This window comes from Podarcis raffonei, chromosome 1, assembly GCF_027172205.1.
Source record: "Podarcis raffonei isolate rPodRaf1 chromosome 1, rPodRaf1.pri, whole genome shotgun sequence".
NCBI lineage: Eukaryota > Metazoa > Chordata > Lepidosauria > Squamata > Lacertidae > Podarcis > Podarcis raffonei.
The window spans coordinates 95,885,041-95,903,574 of record NC_070602.1 but is presented as its reverse complement, the minus strand read 5'-3'; the positions used below and the strand labels follow the sequence as shown (position 1 = coordinate 95,903,574).

The 18,534-nt window shown below is 41.6% G+C and overlaps 1 protein-coding gene across 8 annotated transcripts in view; it reads left to right on the top strand.

Moving 5' to 3' along the window:
- Positions 1–18,534, top strand: part of NCKAP5 (NCK associated protein 5) — a 558,169-nt gene that overhangs the window by 351,310 nt on the left and 188,325 nt on the right. For all 8 annotated transcript variants that reach the window (XM_053405165.1, XM_053405156.1, XM_053405178.1 and 5 more), the window contains one exon: positions 14,529–14,678. In XM_053405165.1, coding sequence (XP_053261140.1) covers positions 14,529–14,678 — 150 coding nt within the window. The remainder of the gene's footprint in view (positions 1–14,528; positions 14,679–18,534) is intronic.

The following is an 18,534-nucleotide window of genomic DNA, read 5'->3' as shown; positions in this document are numbered from 1 at the left end:
TCCGCTTATGGTAACTGATATAATAATTGGATAATATAATGTGTGGGGGGTTGGAGGCAGATGATTTAGGCTTTGATACAAAGTTTCATCTTCAGATGTTTGTCAAAAATATATTTGACGCAGAAAGTACCCTTTATGAAGACTAGCCATGAAGTGTGAACTAAGTGAGAAAGCGGCAAGGTGTTGGCCTTGGGAACCACAGAAGTGTATTAAAATACAGCCGAGAAAGAGGTGATTAAAAGTGACGCTTAGAACTGTTACCTCTCTGAAAGGCTGTTTCTCAGAGCTATCAGAAGTCATGATTTTTTGAGACTGCATGACAAGAAAAGGGAAAGGCAATTTCGACATGTGCAGAATAGAGAGAGAAAGAGGGAAAGGAAGGCAGACAGATGGGGAAAGTATGCATGGAGACAGAGGGGAATTAACGTGACGGCTGGGCAAAGACAGGAGGTAGCTGTGAAGAACTCTTCATCGCTTTCACATGGACATGTATTTAAGTTTATTAATATCTCTGTGTGTGAAGTGCATGCATGCAGATGCTCCTGGGGATGTGGGGCTTGCGGCATATGCATGTAATTTATACAGGGGGCGGCTTCTGAAAATGGTTCAGAAATTTCAGCTGGTGCAAAATTTGGTGGCCAAATTGTTCACCAGAACAAGCAGTATACTGATTTGGAGGTTACCTGTGCATAGACAACAATGGCCAGGCTACCCTGGTCCAGAAATTGCCACAGCTATCTTGCCAGCTGAAGCAGACAAAAAGTATTCCTAGTCACCTGAGCCTCTAGCAACAAACAGTAGCACTCCCAGACTACAGACTTGCTGTTTCAAAGATAGTACACCACCATCCAAAGCAGGTTTGCATTTTATGGGTATGAGTAAGCATGTTGATTACTCAGACGCGGGTGGCGCTGTGGGTTAAACCACAAAACCTAGGACTTGCCGATCAGAAGGTCGGCAGTTCTAATCCCCATGACGGGGTGAGCTCCCGTTGCTCGGTCCCTGCTCCTGCCAACCTAGCAGTTTGAAAGCATGTCAAAGTGCAAGTAGATAAATAGGTACCGCTCCAGCGGAAAGGTAAACGGCGTTTCCGTGCGCTGCTCTGGTTCGCCAGAAGCGGCTTAGTCATGCTGGCCACATGACCCGGAAGCTGTACGCCGGCTCCCTCGGCCAATAAAGCGAGATGAGCGCCGCAACCCCAGAGTCAGGCATGACTGGACCTAATAGTCAGGGGTCCCTTTACCTTTACCTTAAGCATGTTGATTATGCATATGTGTAGAGAACACTAGTTCTAGTATGTATGTATGTATATGCAAATAGATAGTGTGTAGTTTGCAAGTGTTTATATGGACCATGTGCACACAAGTGGATGTATAAATAGTCATATGTGCAGAAGTATGTATAAGAAAGTATGCAGAAAGCCGGGAATGCTCCCTTGTTGCCCTTCATCATAACACCAGTGGAGAAGCAATAGTGGTGTATATTTCAGCCGATAATCATAATCATCATTTATTTGTATGCCACCTTTCCATAGTAAACCATGTTCATGGTGCCATACGACATTTTTTTTTTTTTTTTTACAAAAGCCCTTAAGCATCCTCAGCAGCATGTATTTCCTGATTCACAGCAAGATCATTTCTGTTACCTTCAGCAGTAACAGTTGATGCTATAAGAAGGTGGCCAAAGGTGGACCTCCCTCTCGGCTCACAGTGAAAGAGATCTGCTATCTTCTGTAGCTCCTGGAAGGCTGTTTGCAGGATCCTAGGATTGTACTGTCATTTTAATTAAGTGTCAGTGCTGCCTTCTAGAAGTTGCATAATGTTTCTTATCAGTGCCATAATGAAGGACATTAGTAAAATGCACCTCTAAGTTAAATTATGATGACCAGTTTTCCAATTTGTTTTTGATCAAGTGTTATAGGAAGAAATGAGGAAACGCAGGGTGTTCATTTTGAATATGGCTCTCAGTAAGAGCTGATGAAACTATTCTATATTACCTCACACCATGCTAAGTTAGTTTTACTGTGTGCAGCCTGTTCAAATTAGTATTTGAGTAGTCATAAAAGGTACTTCTTTGCAATAAACACTTTTGATCTATTGACCACCAGCTGCATATTTGTTTTTTGCTTCTCAAACCTAATTATTGTTCTGGGATATATAAAACTGAGTTCTTATTACAATATCAATATCCCTGACTCCAGAATAAATATTGCTGCTAATGAACTTTAAATGTTGCACGGTAGTCATGTCAGTGGAATAGTAATCAGATGTACACAGAAACATGCATGTGTTACCATTGTTCTGTGAGGCCTTGTCAAGAGTTCTTCTTTAAAAATAGGAAGTTTTGAGGACTTGCTTGTGGTAACTACATAAGTTTATAAACTACGCTTTTGCCATATACATTAATTTTTGAATCATGGGTGCAAATAATATAACGCTCAGTTACTCCTGGATTGACTTTGTATAGCACTGTAACTAAGAGCAAAGTTACCTGAATATGGAGAGATTAAGCAGATGTCACTGACTGTAATGCGTTCCTGAAGGCAAAGCACCATTGCATCTGCTACATGAAAAGACAAGTAATATACACATAGGCTCTTCACAACCACTGCTCAGTGGCAACATGCCAGTGGCACATAGTCTTGTGCAGTCTATGTTACTTCTATCCTTAAGACTGGGCTAGTCCATGTGTCACTTACGTTAGAGTTAAGCATTTATAGATGAGCATGCAGCATGGTGCATGAGGCTTAAAATCACTCTCCCCTGCTTCTTTCGCTGCCACATTGCAAGGAGCCAAGCCATGGTTTCAAGGTGAATGTGCAGCATCCTGGTCCATGGGACTAAAATCAGGGTTGCTTCATTCTTCCCCCACTCCTTACATGGCTTAACTTCATATCTGAAAATGGGCATGGTTTTGTTTCCACCAAAGGAACCAGAAGTGTTAAGCAAATAACAAACGTTAGTAACAGCTCATGGTTCTTAGGAGAAAAGCAACACAGGTGTCCAGGTTCAGATTCAGGTAATGGCTTAAGTTCTGGCAGTGCGGGGGAAGCAAGGGAGGAGCATAGTGGTTGTGATGTTAGCTTGCTGCACTAGTAAGTTGTGCATTCATTTTTAAATCATAGTTAAGCTTAACTAGGCCACTAAGTATAGAAGCTAAGCTTTGAAAACTGGAATTAAAGTTTTGCTTCTGAAAATGTTTGGCAGCACATCAGGTGCTTTTGCTGAAGTATTCTTCTCAGGCAAAGCTAAAGCTATAGAGGGAGCAGCAACTGAGCATTAGTTTCCTCCCCCGCCCCTAGCACCTACTGCTTATGATTTCATAGCTATAGTTTTCAACTTCATTTCGAAGCTCTTTCTGGTGCAAACAATTCCTTGTTCCAGTGCATATCTCTCCTGTGATCTTGGACAAGCCATACAATTTCTGCCTCTTTGTAACTTATTTCCCTATCTTGAAAAGAAAGACAATATTATTTCACACCTCTCAGAATAGAAAAAAGGGTACCTTCATTGGTGTCTGTGCAAATATATTCATGGCAGGGTCTTTGATGTTCCATTATGAACTTGAAAAGTGGCTCTGCTCGCAGAGGTTTGATGCAGTATGCAAAATTTTCTGATTAAAAATGAGGCAGCTTCAAGTGAAAATTAAAGCTTAAAAAGGTAAATGAGCTTGCTTTCAGTTTTGAATTAAATAAATATTCACATTTAATATGCAAAACACATGGAAACAAAAGCTGTTCATTTGGCACCTCTCTGCTTCATATTTATAGTTGATTTTAAGCATCAGGACTGGTGTTGGATAGAAGATAAAATAATAGTTTTATCTTTTCACATAAATATGCAAGGAGAATGTATGTAACTAGGAAGTGAATGAGGCTGTAAGTAGTATTGTTAGGAAATTATTTATTTATTAAATATCAATAGTGTTCTTCACCTGAGGATCATAGGGCAGTTTACATTATAAAAAAAACCAAAAATGCACAACATAGTAATGAAAAGAACCAACCAGCGCCCTTCCCGACCCCAGTTTAAAAGGCCATAGATTCCTTAATCAGCCTGGGAGAACCTGCTTCTTTCTGCTTCTTGTGAACAGAAGCAGAAAAGGCAGCACCAAAATGTTGCACATCTTGCTCAGGTTTCCCACCCACTATTCTGACTTGTTGCTGATGGTTTTAAGAAATAGAAAGGAAGCAAACACAGTGTAATTACTAGGCCTGTTCTCAGGATGGTAGATGAAGAATAGAAGAAGATTATTTTATGCTCAGGCTTTCAGACTCTCCCACAAACGGGCTGTCTTTCCAGAAGAGAGGAGTTTGGCTTAGGGAACAGAGCAGAGTCAGCCCTGAAAGTAGAAATGACGAGTTATGGCACTGGCATAAAATTGGAATCCAAACTTTGTGCTGAATGAAAGAAGTCAAAACTAGAGAACCAAACTTCTAGAAGAAAAAAAGCACAGTTGACCTACCAGGTTGCTTTGTCTGTAGTTTTCTTCCTTCTGAAGTCTTTTTACAGATAAACAATGCTTTGACTCCATTGCAGAATGCCTTCTCTTAGTGATCATTCACTGACATGCACCAGGCCTCATCACTGCTGCTATTGATGGCACACATGATGCTCTCATGCCTGAGCCTTCATTTAGGTGGCCATTGTGTTTTGTTTTGTTTCTGTTTTCATGTTGTCTTAATAGTTCTTTGCTAATTACATAAGCACAAAATACAATGATGGTACTTCCATTAATTATCTCCTGCAGAAAAAAGGACAGCACTAGGAAACAGACTGTTCCTGGGGCCATTGGTCATGTAAATGCTCATTATAGCTGCATTTGAAGGGGTGATCTAGAGAAGTGTTCTTCACTATCAGCATTAATAAGAGCTGTTCCCTGTTTAACAGATTTAATTAACATTAGTATTGAACTTTTCTAAATATTTCATTTTACTCTGTTGCTTCCTTTTAGTCAAAGTACCTCTTAGGACTGAACGTTTTTCAACAGAAATAAATGTTGCTGATGGATGGAAGAGGCAATAAAAGCATCATCAGAAAATTTATTAATGTAGCTCTGCAGAGCTGTTCAATAAGGATGATACCCTGCAATATTTAGAAGTGGTTTGAGTGAAGACTAATGTGAAGTAGATTTAGATTGATATGCCACTGGTTGTAGGTTCATATTAGAGACATAAAGAAAACACTTTGTTCTCTTATCCATCACAGGCGTTTAATCTAGGAGATTTTACTGCTCACTCTGTGTATACTTTGTAAGTCAAATGCAGAGATGAAAAAGAGGAGTTTTATGTGTTCTTGCCTGACAGCAGTAATGTTAAACTGTGAACAATTTAGACTGTTTCTCTCAAACCTTCTGATTTATCTAAATCCTTTTCTTTTGCTTCAAATTTTCAGCAGCTTGTGTTGAGCAAAAACAGTTAGCTATACAAGAAAACATTATTCTTGCATCTGTGATAGGTTGTCTAAAGCAAACACATATTGTGTTCTGCTCTGTTGCCATAAGAATGTGAAGGGAATAGTAATAATAATAGTGAAAGGAAGTCAGTGGTGTCTACATGCAGGTTTCAGAATAGGTAAGTAAAATCAGTACTTTTATACTGTGGACTTTTATACTGTGAATTCTGATTTTCTTTCCAAGTTAGCTAGTGCTCATATCTAGTTTAGCATTTTAATAACAACATACTATTTAGCCCTGGATAATAGTGTTAGCAGTCTGAAAGGTTTTCCTTTAATAAGGAGAAAAGGTTACAATTTTAAGTTCACTCAGAAAATAGAAGCATGGAGGGTGCAGAAACCTCCTCATCATATACTCTGCAAAGAACTGAACTGAAGACAGCCCTGAAATTCACCAGAGGTTCCAATGCATAGCTTGGATTGGAGTGCATTAAATGTACTTCTTCACTTCAAGTGTTCCTGATATGGAATAGGTAAGAAGGGAGATTAAAAGTCCACATGCTAAAAATTCAGGAGGCATATCAGAATATCTCAGGTTGAAAAATCTGTACAAGGCCATAACAAACTAATCTAAGCAATGCCTAAGGACAATAAGACCTTTGGAACAAAACAGATGATTCTGAGAATAAAATAAGACTTGAGAATTAGTAGCAAGCTGCTAAAGCCTCCAGGTGTATTATGGGAATAGCTATAGCTCCATGGGTAGAGCTGATTCACACCTCTCCATCTCTTGGCAGAGTTGGGAAAGACTGCTGTCTAAAAATCTGAAAGCCGCTGCCAGTCATTGTCTGCCAAGTTTGGGGAACATTTTTCAACCTGTGGGCCATATTCCCCCATGGGCAGCCTTCAGACGGCCACATGCCAGTGGTGGGCAGGGGTCCAAGGCAAAATGTGGATTGTGCAAGAACTGTGGCTCTTGGTTTTGTTTAGTATCTTACATTCCAGTCACAAAACAGAGGTTTCTATACATGTGCATCCACCCAGGCAAGTAAGAGATATTAGCACAGTTCAATGGACATTACAGCCAGGCAAAGCTACTAAATGAGGGCACAGAGCAGGACCAGTGAGAGGGGTAGCCTGGGGAGAGGGGTGTTGCCAGGGAAGATGTGGCTTAAGAGCCATCCTTAGGTCAAGAGGGCTCCATTTGTTACTAAGGCCTGAGGTTACTCACCTCTGATGTAGGCAGTGTTGAGCTAGATGGGTCAACATTTCAGTGTAAGAAGAAGAGTTTGGATTTCATATCCCGCTTTATCACTACCCCAAGGAGTCTCAAAGCGGCTAACAATCTCCTTTTCCCTTCCTCCCTCACAACAAACACTCTGTGAGGTGAGTGGGGCTGAGAGACTTCAGAGAAGTGTGACTGGCCCAAGGTCACCCAGCAGCTGCATGTGGAGCAGGAGGAAATCAAACCCAGTTCACCAGCTTACGAGCCCACTGCTCTTAACCACTACACCACACTGGCTAAGACAGTTCCCTACATTACCTATGTGAGCTTTGTCTTTACAGCAATATGAGAATTCCTCACAATGAAATAGCATGATTATTACAGACACACTGGCAACTCATCTCATGCATTCCTCATCTACCCACCAAATAAATCATGGGCAGGATCCTATGAGAGAGAAAGCTAACTATAGAGTAAGCCTTCATAGAAAATGAAGTCCCATGCTTTTCACGCAGGGGTACAATACCAGACAGTCTGCTGGCTTTGCTTGCTACTAAGAACTTTGTGTTGTGTTTCAGCTTTGGGGTTTCGTCTTCGCTCCCCACTTTCTCACAGCATGATTTTTGAATATGCTCTTATTATTTCTTCTCCCTACACTCCGTCTAACCTCATGAACTTTTTATGAGTCAATAACAGAAGATATTCCTCAGAAGATCTTTTGAAAGGATTGGTGATTTTATTTTGATTTTATTACTTCTTTTCCACTTTTCCAACAACAAACGTTGAGCTCAAAGCAGCTCATAACAGCAGCAATGGCACTGTAAATCAACATAATATTTAAACAGACTTGCATGTAAATAAAACAAATTCCTCAAACAATTATTACACAATTCAATGCAAGCTCATAGTGATTCAAACTATCAGAAAAAGAGTTGCTGAGCATCATATTCTCTCTTTAAAGGCGTGTCTTCATGCAGAGCAACAGCGTGATCCCAGTAAGATCTTTCATAGTTTTTAGTCTTTTTCACCCTAAGAGAAATAAATCACTTCTATGTTACTTTTGGAGAGTGGATCAACAGGTTCCACAAAAGATACAGATTGTCTTTGATGTCTTGTCTCCTAGTGGTATTCATAAGATAACTCATTTTCACTGTCCCTTCTGAGGAGTGCACCGGCCTCAGCTTCTCTTTCTCATAACGGGAACAAGGCCGAGGCAAAGAGCCCCAGAGCCCCATAGCTCTTGCCCTTTGGCTCATGCCAGAAGGCCTACACGTCTGGCAAGAACCAAGCTTTAAAGTATCTGAAGAGGAGAACAGATAACTCCAATCAGATTAGCAGGCTCCAGGTGGAAACATGCTACAGCCTCCCAACAAACTCTTCCCCCTTGATAACCCCAATGCCTACATAGGCTGCTTATTAAAAATCAATACTTCACTCCAATGCTTTTGTTTTTCTTACATTTCTCTCCTATTTTCAATCCTTATTATTCCTTTGCCTTGTATTTTGTTGACATGTCCTTCATTTACCATTAAGTTCTTTTTCTCCCCATATCTGTCTTCACTTCCTTGGCTATATACTTTATTTTCTCTTATATATCATTTTTGGACCTAAACTTCTCTTAATTTCCCTATTAACCATCCCACAGTCCCACCTTTGAAGATGCTGCTGAATGCACCACTAGTTTTTCCTAGGGCACAGCCATTCCTTAATCATCTCAGATCAAGTTATGTCCTTTTGATCACCAATCCCTCTGACCCCCCCCCCCCAGCAACTGCTGATGTGATTCAACGATTTTATGAAAAGGAGAAAGTTAAGGAGTCAGGCGTAGGCATGAACCATTGATGACAGTGCACCACCAACCCTAGCTCAAAGGTTCAGAAAGAGTGAAGATCTTAGAGAAGGAACACTACTCAGTGGTAGAGCATATGCAAAAGGTCCCAAGATAAATCCCTGGTGTTTCAAGGTAGAGCTGCAAAGGACTCCAGCTTGAAACCTTGGAAAGTCACTGCCATTCAGTACAGGCAAGTCTAAGCTAGGTGGACCAATGGTCCAGTTTGAAGTGCCACTATGGCACTTCAAGCTAAGCTGCATTGGAAGTGTGTGGATGCTGAGGAGCTAACAGGGTTAGGACTAGGACAAAGTAGCATGTAGGCCTTATAAAAAGATAGCGCACAGTGGAAGAGAATAAACATGCTTCTTGTCCTTTTTAGCTATTTAGATACCAGCTGGCAGTGGCCTTTAAAATAGCCTTGATTCAATTGCGTCGTACCCCCATCTGAAAACCTTTTCAGTTTTTAATATAAACTTGCTTACTCCTCCACCGTGATAGAAAAGGGACGGTACAAATTTTAGCCATCTGGTACTGAATAATGAAGCGTTGTAAGTTAATAAAGAAGGGCAAGCTTTTAAAATGTGCAAATCTGTGCAGAGTTGAAAATAGACATACAGAAAATGCATTGCACAGTTGTCTGTCAGGAATAGGTTGCCCCTTACAGGTGCTCAAATGATTCAGTGATGCGGTAACAAACTTCCATTCCTGATCTAGTTTCTTCCTAAATCCCTTTCCTCATCTTTGTTCACGCTATCAGTAGAGGATATTTCACGAAGAAAAAAACTTTGAACCTTTCTATTTCATTGTGCTTTTTTTATTAATTGCAGTTGGTATAATTAAGTGCTGCTACTCAGTTTTAAGGGGGTGTAAGACAGTTTTAATGAGATTGTGTTAATGGTGGTTATTGTATTTGTTATGAATTCCTGTTTGCTGCTTTGAAAGGGGGTATTATACTCTAAAAGATTGACATGCAAATCTTGTAAATAAATAGTGACTGCAAATGAACACCAATGAGAACTTCTACAAAATTAGGTTGTTCATAGAACTATATTCCTCGTTGTAATGAAAGAGTGATACCCCCCTTTCAATGTGATTATCCTTTTCTTCAGAAAATGGGAATATCATAATGTTATAATTTAGTATTAAAGGACCAAATAATATTTGGCTTAGGTGGAGGAAGATCAGTGCTCTGGAGTTTATAACAGTCAAAAGAAATCCCTGAACTATTTCAATTTGGGCCTGAAATAGTGACATTTCAGAATTTAACAGCAACTTGGAGCTTTACACTAATTTACAATTTATGACTTGGCCTTGGCCTGTTTTGATAAATACGTTTGCTTTTGCTTTTTTGTTTTGTTTCTTTGGTCTGCATGGTAGATTATCCATATGACTTAAGAATGGCATGGACTTCTAAAACAACAGAAGGTATCGGGGCAGAATTACAGTTCCAATTACTCTAAATGTAACAATCCTGTCAAATATGTTAAAGAGGAAATTTCCAAGATGGCCATGATTAAGTGGCATTGACTAGTGTAGCATCTTAAATAGTGTGACATTAACTGTCTCAGAAGCTGTCTTTGGTTAAGATGAAAGGCTGACACTAAGAGTCTCTTATTTGATTGACATTCAAATGCTAATAATCAGAATAATTCAGTGGTGACCAATCCTTTTTACTAAGTGTGCCATAAGTCAAATCAAAAACTACATTACACCATGTGTTATAGTCTTCAGTGCATTGAGATGGTTTTGTCTTTAATTGATGAGCCAGAAGTACATGTCACAGTGAAGGCCATGGGCTCCCCTATTAATTAGGATTTTGTCAGAGAGACCAGTTATATACAGCTGGACAATATGTTCTCCTACAAAATTTATCCCTGTGGAAACTTCATCCTGCTCCAGAGAAATCTAGTAGCAATGTCACATATATTATATGTCTTTTTAAAGCCATTAGTAGTTAACCAATACTCTTATAGCCTGATACTATTCATGTTTTATTAGAAATTAGACTAGCTGTTTTAGTACAACTGCAGATTTAATTTGAAAAATGAATATCCTGGTCAGGCCACAGACCTATATTGTGGTAATGATGGGACTGGCAAATTGCAATTAATCTACACATACGTGTATTGAACACAGTTGCACATCTTCTATTGATTTGTTGAGAAAAGTGATTGGCATTGAAAGCTCACAGCTCACCTGTGTCTCTTTCTTTATTTGTTATTTCATTCTGTTCTGTTTGTTTTCTATAAAATTGTTCAGCATCAACTTTTTCTAGTATTACTTTTGTGCCACATGCACCCCCAATGTATTTCTTATTTAGTTGACATTCAGTGTGAATTTTCAACTCTGCTAACTTGGGCTACGTGCCAAAAAAAAAGGCCTAGAAGTATTTATTTATTTATTTATTATACTTTGTCTAAGGATTGCTTTCTATAAAACCATAAGTCATACGTATCTGCCATGCACTTTGAAAATAAGTCTCTTTTATCCCAACTCTCTGGCAAAATTCTGGGGTCATGGTATATGCCACCATTTGAAAAACATATGAATTCAGTGAAATGTCTTTGTGAGAACTTTTGCCCGACACTAGCATTTATTCATTTTGGCTTTCTATCTTGTACCTAAAAAGTGTGGCCAGTGTTTGAATGGCACTTACTATGAACTGTTGTTTGATTATTATTTTTTAATGTATGCCTGAATGAATGTGCTTATTTTAATTGCTTTACAGTAAATGGATTGTCAGACAAGTTTTAATTATTAGCTCTAATTCAGAGTACCATGCAGCTATGTTTAGTCATGTTGTTTTCTTCCTTAACAGCTTTGTTTGTGTGCTGAATAACAATATCCTTTTGGAGATTTGGTAGTGTGAAAAGCATGGTAATACCATGTAATTACCAGTGTACGTGGCATTAGGTCATATAAGCAAAGAAGGCAAGCCCTTATCCAGGGAGATGACAGCTATGCTGGGTAAACACATGGGGCAGAATCCTGGGGTGGTAGAAGGCACCACCTTGGTCTCACAGGTGGAAAATAACATTTCTGTGTGCCCCTCAACAATCCATTCTGCAGTCTTGTTCAGTGCATGTGTAGACGAGAACTTGCACAACAGAAAGGAACAGCAAAGGAAGCTAGTGGAAGGGGAGGGATGGGGAAAAGATGCAAGGGTAAGAAGAGCTGGACATGTGGTGTTCCAAACATTTTCATGATCAAAAGTGAGAGGCCTGGGAGTATTTTGGAATACTATGACCGCACAAGGTGAAAGGAACACAAGGAAAGTGTTTATGTATAGATCAGCATTTCTGCATAATGCAGCTTCTAGCGTGGATTGTTGTTTATTTATTATATTTATTATTACATTTATATCTCAGCTTTCTTCCAAGGAGATCAAGGTGGTTTACACAGCTCTCCCCCCCCTCTCCATTTTACCCTTGCAACAATTTTGTGAAGTAGGTTAGGTTGAGAAATAGTGACTGGCCCACAGTCACCCAGGTGAGCTTCCTGGCTGATCGGGGATTTGAACCCTGGTCTTCCAGATCCTAGCCCTGTGGTTCTCAAAGGGTGTGGCGCACTACACTGGTGTAGCAGGCAGAAATGGGAAGTGTGCTGGGAAGATTCAAGGGCAATCAAACTCATTGAGCTTGTATACATACTTAAGGCTCATATGTAACAGACTCGTTTATAATTAAATTTTGAGAATGATTCATATTCTTATGTAACTTCATTGTTTTATAGTTTCTGGATGTCCCACAGCCATATTATAAAGTAGCTGTGTTCTGTGTTATAAATCAAACACTGCTAGTTGTTTATTTTTGTTTCCAATATATTTCTTACCAATAAAAAATTTGGTATGGCACGAGCAATTTTTTATTCTGAAAGTGTGGCCTAGAGGGAAAGAAAAGAGAACCACTGTCCTAGCCCAGCGCTCTAACCATGTGCAAAAGATATCTGGATATATATGTGTCAGAGGCTCAGGAGCAGAAGAGCAGGGGAGAGAGCAAATAGAGAGCGGAGGAGAGGAATCAGAGGGGAGCGTAGGGGAATATGACAGTGGACCGAGAGATTCCATGAGCTTCTCCAACGAATCTGAAGATTCCCAGGAGGGGGCGCCTATGGTAAGGGCGAGGCGAATCCCAGAGGGGACGATCCATAAACAAGGAACCAGAGGGGAGTACCAAAGGAGTAGCGGAGGAGTAGGGCCAGTTCCCTCACCAGAGCACAGTGGGGGGAAGAGTCACGTGAGTCAGGACCAGCTTCTCCTCCATCGGGGAGTGGGGAGACGGAGGGAAGGCCAGGTCCAGCTAGCCTCCCCGAAAGGGGGAGCAGTGACACAAGTGTAACGGTCAGAAGGAAAGTGGGAGGCTGCGCGCGCGCGCCAAGTTCAAATGTGGAGGAGCGCGGGACAGCAGAAAACCCGGATTGGGAGCCAGGTCCTAAAGCCCGAAAGAGGGGGGGGGAGGAGTCGGGAGAATCAGCGTCAGAGGAATCTCGGAGGGCTGAGACTCCGACTAGCAGAAGGACCCAGAGAAAGAAGGAACAGAGGAAGAGGTGGAGTAAGGCTAGAATCTTAAGCTGGTGTCAGGGGGGAGGAGATTCAGATGGGACTTCTACGGTCTGATGGATAGATGTAGCGTTGCGCGCTGCGCGTCTGGAAATGAGACTGAACTTCAATAAAGACTTTTAAACTTGAGCAAGAAGCAGCGTTGGTCTTGTGTGAGCTGGGACCTTGGGCAGCGCTGACAGTATGATTCTGAGAATTTTGAACACTCCCCCCTCCCCCAATATTTTACTCCAAAGCTGGTATGGCTCGAAGCATATACAAATATTTTGTGAATAGGAATTATTAATATCTCTGCTGGTACCTCTGGGAGGAAACACAGTATATAGGCTAAACATGGGAGGCATCTGTATGACAGGGTTTAACTAACAGAAATACCTATCATAACACAAAAGGAGTTAGAAACCTAAATACACTGGGCTGTATCCAGTTATGTTCCTTTGCTGACAGAAGGCTCTTTAATCCAGTTGAGGCTTCAAGGATCAGAAAGTGATTTAGCTGATTCTCCCTTTTCTCTGCAGCTCCTTCCATGCTATTTGAAAGAATCCACCAATCCTCAACTGATTTTTTCTTGTGGGGTGTATAGAGGACTGTAGAGGAGAAGAATCAGCGAAAATTGCCTGTCTATTTACCACAAGCAGAAGCCTCCATGTGATCAAAGAGACTTTAGCCAGTGGGTGGGCACAGTTGTTTACAGCACTTGCATCTGAAAAATATTTATTTATTTATTTAGAGCATTTGTACCCTGCTCTTCAGCCAAAAGTGTATTTTTGTAAGCAATCATATTTTAACTAGAAAACTGTATCACAGAATTATGAGAAGTATTAATTTTCAAAGGGTAACCATGTTTTGGTTTGCACGTTGGTTCAGAAAGTGTGAATTCAGTAGATTCACATTAAAAGGTGAGCCAAGCAAATTTTCCACCTAACTCGAGCATGAGCAAGGTCTTAATTCAATTGTGGGGAGGTAAAGAACACATTGGCTACTTTGCAAAGCAAAAAAACACGATGCATTCATGGGCTAACTGCAGGATTAAAACATAACCTTTGACCTTAGGAATTATAAATGTGTAATGTTTTCTTTTCACATTGTGAGTTTATTTATTCCTGCAACTGGCAGCTATGGTTGTACAGTGGGGTGAGGGAGGAATTAACATCTTGATGATGATAGCTTCTATTTTGTGTTTCTGAATACTATATTGGAGAGAAGATGAGAGGACAAAGGGCCATTGTTTTTGGTTGTGGTGGTTGTAATAGAAAGCTCTGGAAAGGAAAGAAACAATGGACAATGAGTACTGTCATTTTAAATGATATTTCAGGAAAATGCAATGTCTCACTGCAGGGTATACACTGTGTATATATTTAAATATCTGCAGGATGTTATTCCATGTATATTAGGTGTCACACTTCCACAAAGCTTTGAAAGATGCCTACAATGTGTGTACGTGTGAGATTATAATTACATTGCTTTTTCTATGTATTGTTTTTACCATTTTACTGATGAAAAAATACATTGATCTTTTAGGAAACCTTTACTCACGAGAGCAAGAGTCCTAAAACAGCGGTGGAAGACATTTGCATGTCACTAGATAAAGATTCAAGGGATGAAAACAGCAGCGCTGAAGAGGAAAAGGAAAAGACAAAATTATTGCTGGAACGGCTGAAGGCTCTGGAGGTAGGATAAAAAGGAAGTTTTTGCATAAGGGGGTCTTCACTTTTATTGGTACTGAATCGTAGAGCAGTATAAATCTTAACTTTCTCAGTTCACCTAAGCACTTGGTACAAAGTATTTTTTGATCACGATTCATTAAACCAGGATGAGTGAAATACTCTTCATTGGAACCACTGAAATGATCTCTCTCTAATGTCAAGGATCATATATCCTTAAAAAGAAACTTCATAAATAAATTTAACTTGTTTCAAGCTTGAGACTAGCTCAGACCCACAGAGACTACAATACAGAAGTCTAAGTCTACGATTTAGTTTCAAGTGTTCATTTTAGGGCAAAGATCACAAAGGGGCTCCATTGTATCCTCCCTACCTTCCCGTCTTCTTAGTGCAAGGAGTGAAGCCCCAGCAAACTCCTGATGCACCCAGGTCTAGGAATTATATTCCTTAACTGCTACCAATGCTGCTGCAACTGACTGAACCAGAGGGCTTAAGTTACTCCGCTGGAATGCAGAGTTAACCAGGGTTATTGACTGTCTGGCTCCAAAGCGCCCTCTCTGGTTGCATGGAGCCCGGACAGCCCCGTGGTTTTCCCCGGAGCTGAGGGTGATGAAACAATTGTTGAGACGGCTAGAGCGCCGGTGGCGGAAAACTCATTCTGAATCAGACCAGACACAGGCTAGAGCTCAACGTCGAGCCTACCAAGTGGCAGTGGTCACGGTGAAGAGAACCTTCTTCACCGCCTCTATAGCATCTGCAGAAAACAGCAGCAGGAGACTTTCAGGTGGTTTTCAATCTATTGGAACCACCTTCGTCACCGGGGCCTGGTAGGGACCCCAAGATCTCCTGCAATGCTTTTGCAAAGTTTTTTGCAGATAAAGTCGCTCAGATTCAGAAGGAGGTAGACTCCACCATGGGAGCAGGGCTGGGGCGGGAGAGTGCTAGTGTTCTGTCTAGGCCTGTTACATGGGATCAATTCCAATCTGTTACCTCCAAGGATGTGGACAGGCTGCTTGGACGAGTGAAACTGACCACCTGTCTCCTTGATCCTTGCCCATCCTGGCTAATAAAAGCGAGTCGGGAAGGGCTGGGCGATGGATTCTGCAGGGTGGGTGAATGCTTCCCTCTGTGAGGGAGCCTTCCCAGACCCGCTGAAAGAGGCGGTCATTAAACCGCTTCTTAAAAAAACATCTTTAGACCCGGCCAATATGCCAACTATCGCCCAGTCTCAAATTCACCTTGGGCAAGGTGACTGAGTGGGTGGTTGCTGAACAACTCCAAGCACGCCTGGAGGATGCGGACCATTTAGATCCCTTCCAGTCGGGATTCAGGCCTCACCATGGGACTGAAACTGCCTTGGTTGCCCTGGTCGATGATCTCCGGTGGGCTAGGGACAAAGGTGAGAGCTGTTTCCTAGTTCTGCTGGATCTCTCAGCGGCCTTTGACACCATTGACCATAACATCCTTCTGCACCATCTAGAGGGGCTGGGAGCTGGGGGGCACTGTTATACAGTGGTTCTTCTCCTTTCTCCTGGGCCGTGTCCAGAAAGTGGTGTTGGGGGATGAGTGTTCAGACCCCTGGGCTCTCACTTGTGGGGTGCCTCAGGGTTCCGTCCTCGCCCCCATGCTTTTTAATATCTATATGAAACCGCTGGGAGAGATCATCAGGGGGTTTGGGCTGTATGAAGATGACACCCAGCTCTATCTCTCTTTTAAATCAGAACCAGTGAATGTCCTGTGTGAGTGCCTGGAGGCAGTTGGAGGATGGATGGTGGCTTACAGATTGAGGTTGAATCCTGACAAGACAGAAGTACTGTTCTTTGGGGATAGGGGGTAGGTGGGTGTGGGGGACTCCACAAGTCACAGTAGTGTTGCCAGTTGCACATCAACAGTATGCTTGGGATTTTATGGTATTAGTGCATTTGCTCCCCTTCATGGATCACTGCCTTGCCGTGGCGAAGGGGCTTGAAGAACTCAGAGAAGCTATGAACTACGCCGAGCAGGGCACACAAGATGAACAGGTCATAGTGGAGAGTTTTGACCAAACGTGATCCACCTGGAGGAGGAACCGGCAAGCCACTCCAGTATCCTTGCCAAGAAAACTCCATGGACAAAGACAACAGGCATATAAAAGTTATGACGCTGGAAGATGAGCCCCTCAGGTCAGAAGGCGTCCAACATGCTACTGGGGAAGAGCGGAGGACAAGTACAAGTAGATCCAGAGCTGATGAAGCGGCTGGGCCAAAGCCGAAAGGACGCTCAGTTGCGGATATGCCTGGAAGTGAAAGGAAAGTCCAATGCTGTAAAGAAAAATATTGCATAGGAACCTGGAATGTAAGAACCATGAACCTAGGTAAGTTGGAGGTGGTCAAAAATGAGATGGCAAGAATAAATATTGACATCCTGGGCATCAGTGAACTAAAATGGACGGGAATGGGCGAATTCAGTTCGGATGACCATCACATCTACTACTGTGGGCAAGAAACCCGTAAAAGAAATGGAGTGGCCCTCATAGTCAACAAAAGAGTGGCGAAAGCTGTACTGGGATGCAATCTCAAAAATGATAGAATGATCTCGATACGAATCCAAGGCAGACCTTTTAACATCACAGTAATCCAAGTTTATGCACCAACTACTGGTGCTGAAGAAACTGAAATTGACCAATTCTATGAAGACTTACAACACCTTATAGAAGTGACACCAAAGAAGGATGTTCTTCTCATTATAGGGGATTGGAATGCTAAAGTAGGGAGGCAAGAGATAAAAGGAACAACTGGCAAGTTTGGCCTTGGAGATCAAAACGAAGCAGGGCAAAGGCTAATAGAGTTCTGTCAAGAGAACAAGCTGGTCATCACAAACACGCTTTTCCAACAACACAAGAGACGACTCTACACATGGACATCACCAGATGGGCAACATCGAAATCAGATTGATTATATTCTCTGCAGCCAAAGATGGAGAAGCTCTATACAGTCAGCAAAAACAAGACCTGGAGCTGACTGTGGCTCAGATCATCAGCTTCTTATAGCAAAATTCAAGCTTAAACTGAAGAAAGTAGGAAAAACCACTGGGCCGGTAAGATACAATCTAAGTCAAATCCCTTATGAATACACAGTGGAAGTGACGAACAGGTTTAAGGATTTAGATTTGGTGGACAGAGTGCCTGAAGAACTATGGATGGAGGCTCGTAACATTGTACAGGAGGCAGCAACGAAAACCATCCCAATGAAAAGGAAATGCAAGAAAGCAAAGTGGCTGTCCAACGAGGCCTTACAAATAGCGGAGGAGAGAAGGCAAGCAAAATGCGAGGGAGATAGTGAAAGATACAGGAAATTGAATGCAGATTTCCAAAGAGTAGCAAGGAGAGACAAGAAGGCCTTCTTAAACGAGCAATGCAAACAAATAGAGGAAAACAACAGAATGGGAAGAACCAGAGATCTGTTCAAGAAAATTGGAGATATGAAAGGAACATTTCGTACAAAGATTACCATAATAAAGGACAAAAGTGGTAAGGACCTAACAGAAGCAGAAGACATCAAGAAGAGGTGGCAAGAATACACAGAGGAATTATACCAGAAAGATATGGATGTCTCGTACACCCCAGGTAGTGTGGTTGCTGACCTTGAGCCAGACATCCTGGAAAGTGAAGTCAAATGGGCCTTAGAAAGCACTGCAAATAACAAGGCCAGTGGAAGTGATGGTATTCCAGCTGAACTATTTAAAATTTTAAAAGATGATGCTGTTAAGGTGCTACACTCAATATGCCAGCAAATTTGGAAAACTCAGCAGTGGCCAGAAGATTGGAGAAGATCAGTCTATATCCCAATCCCAAAGAAGGGCAGTGCCAAAGAATGCTCCAACTA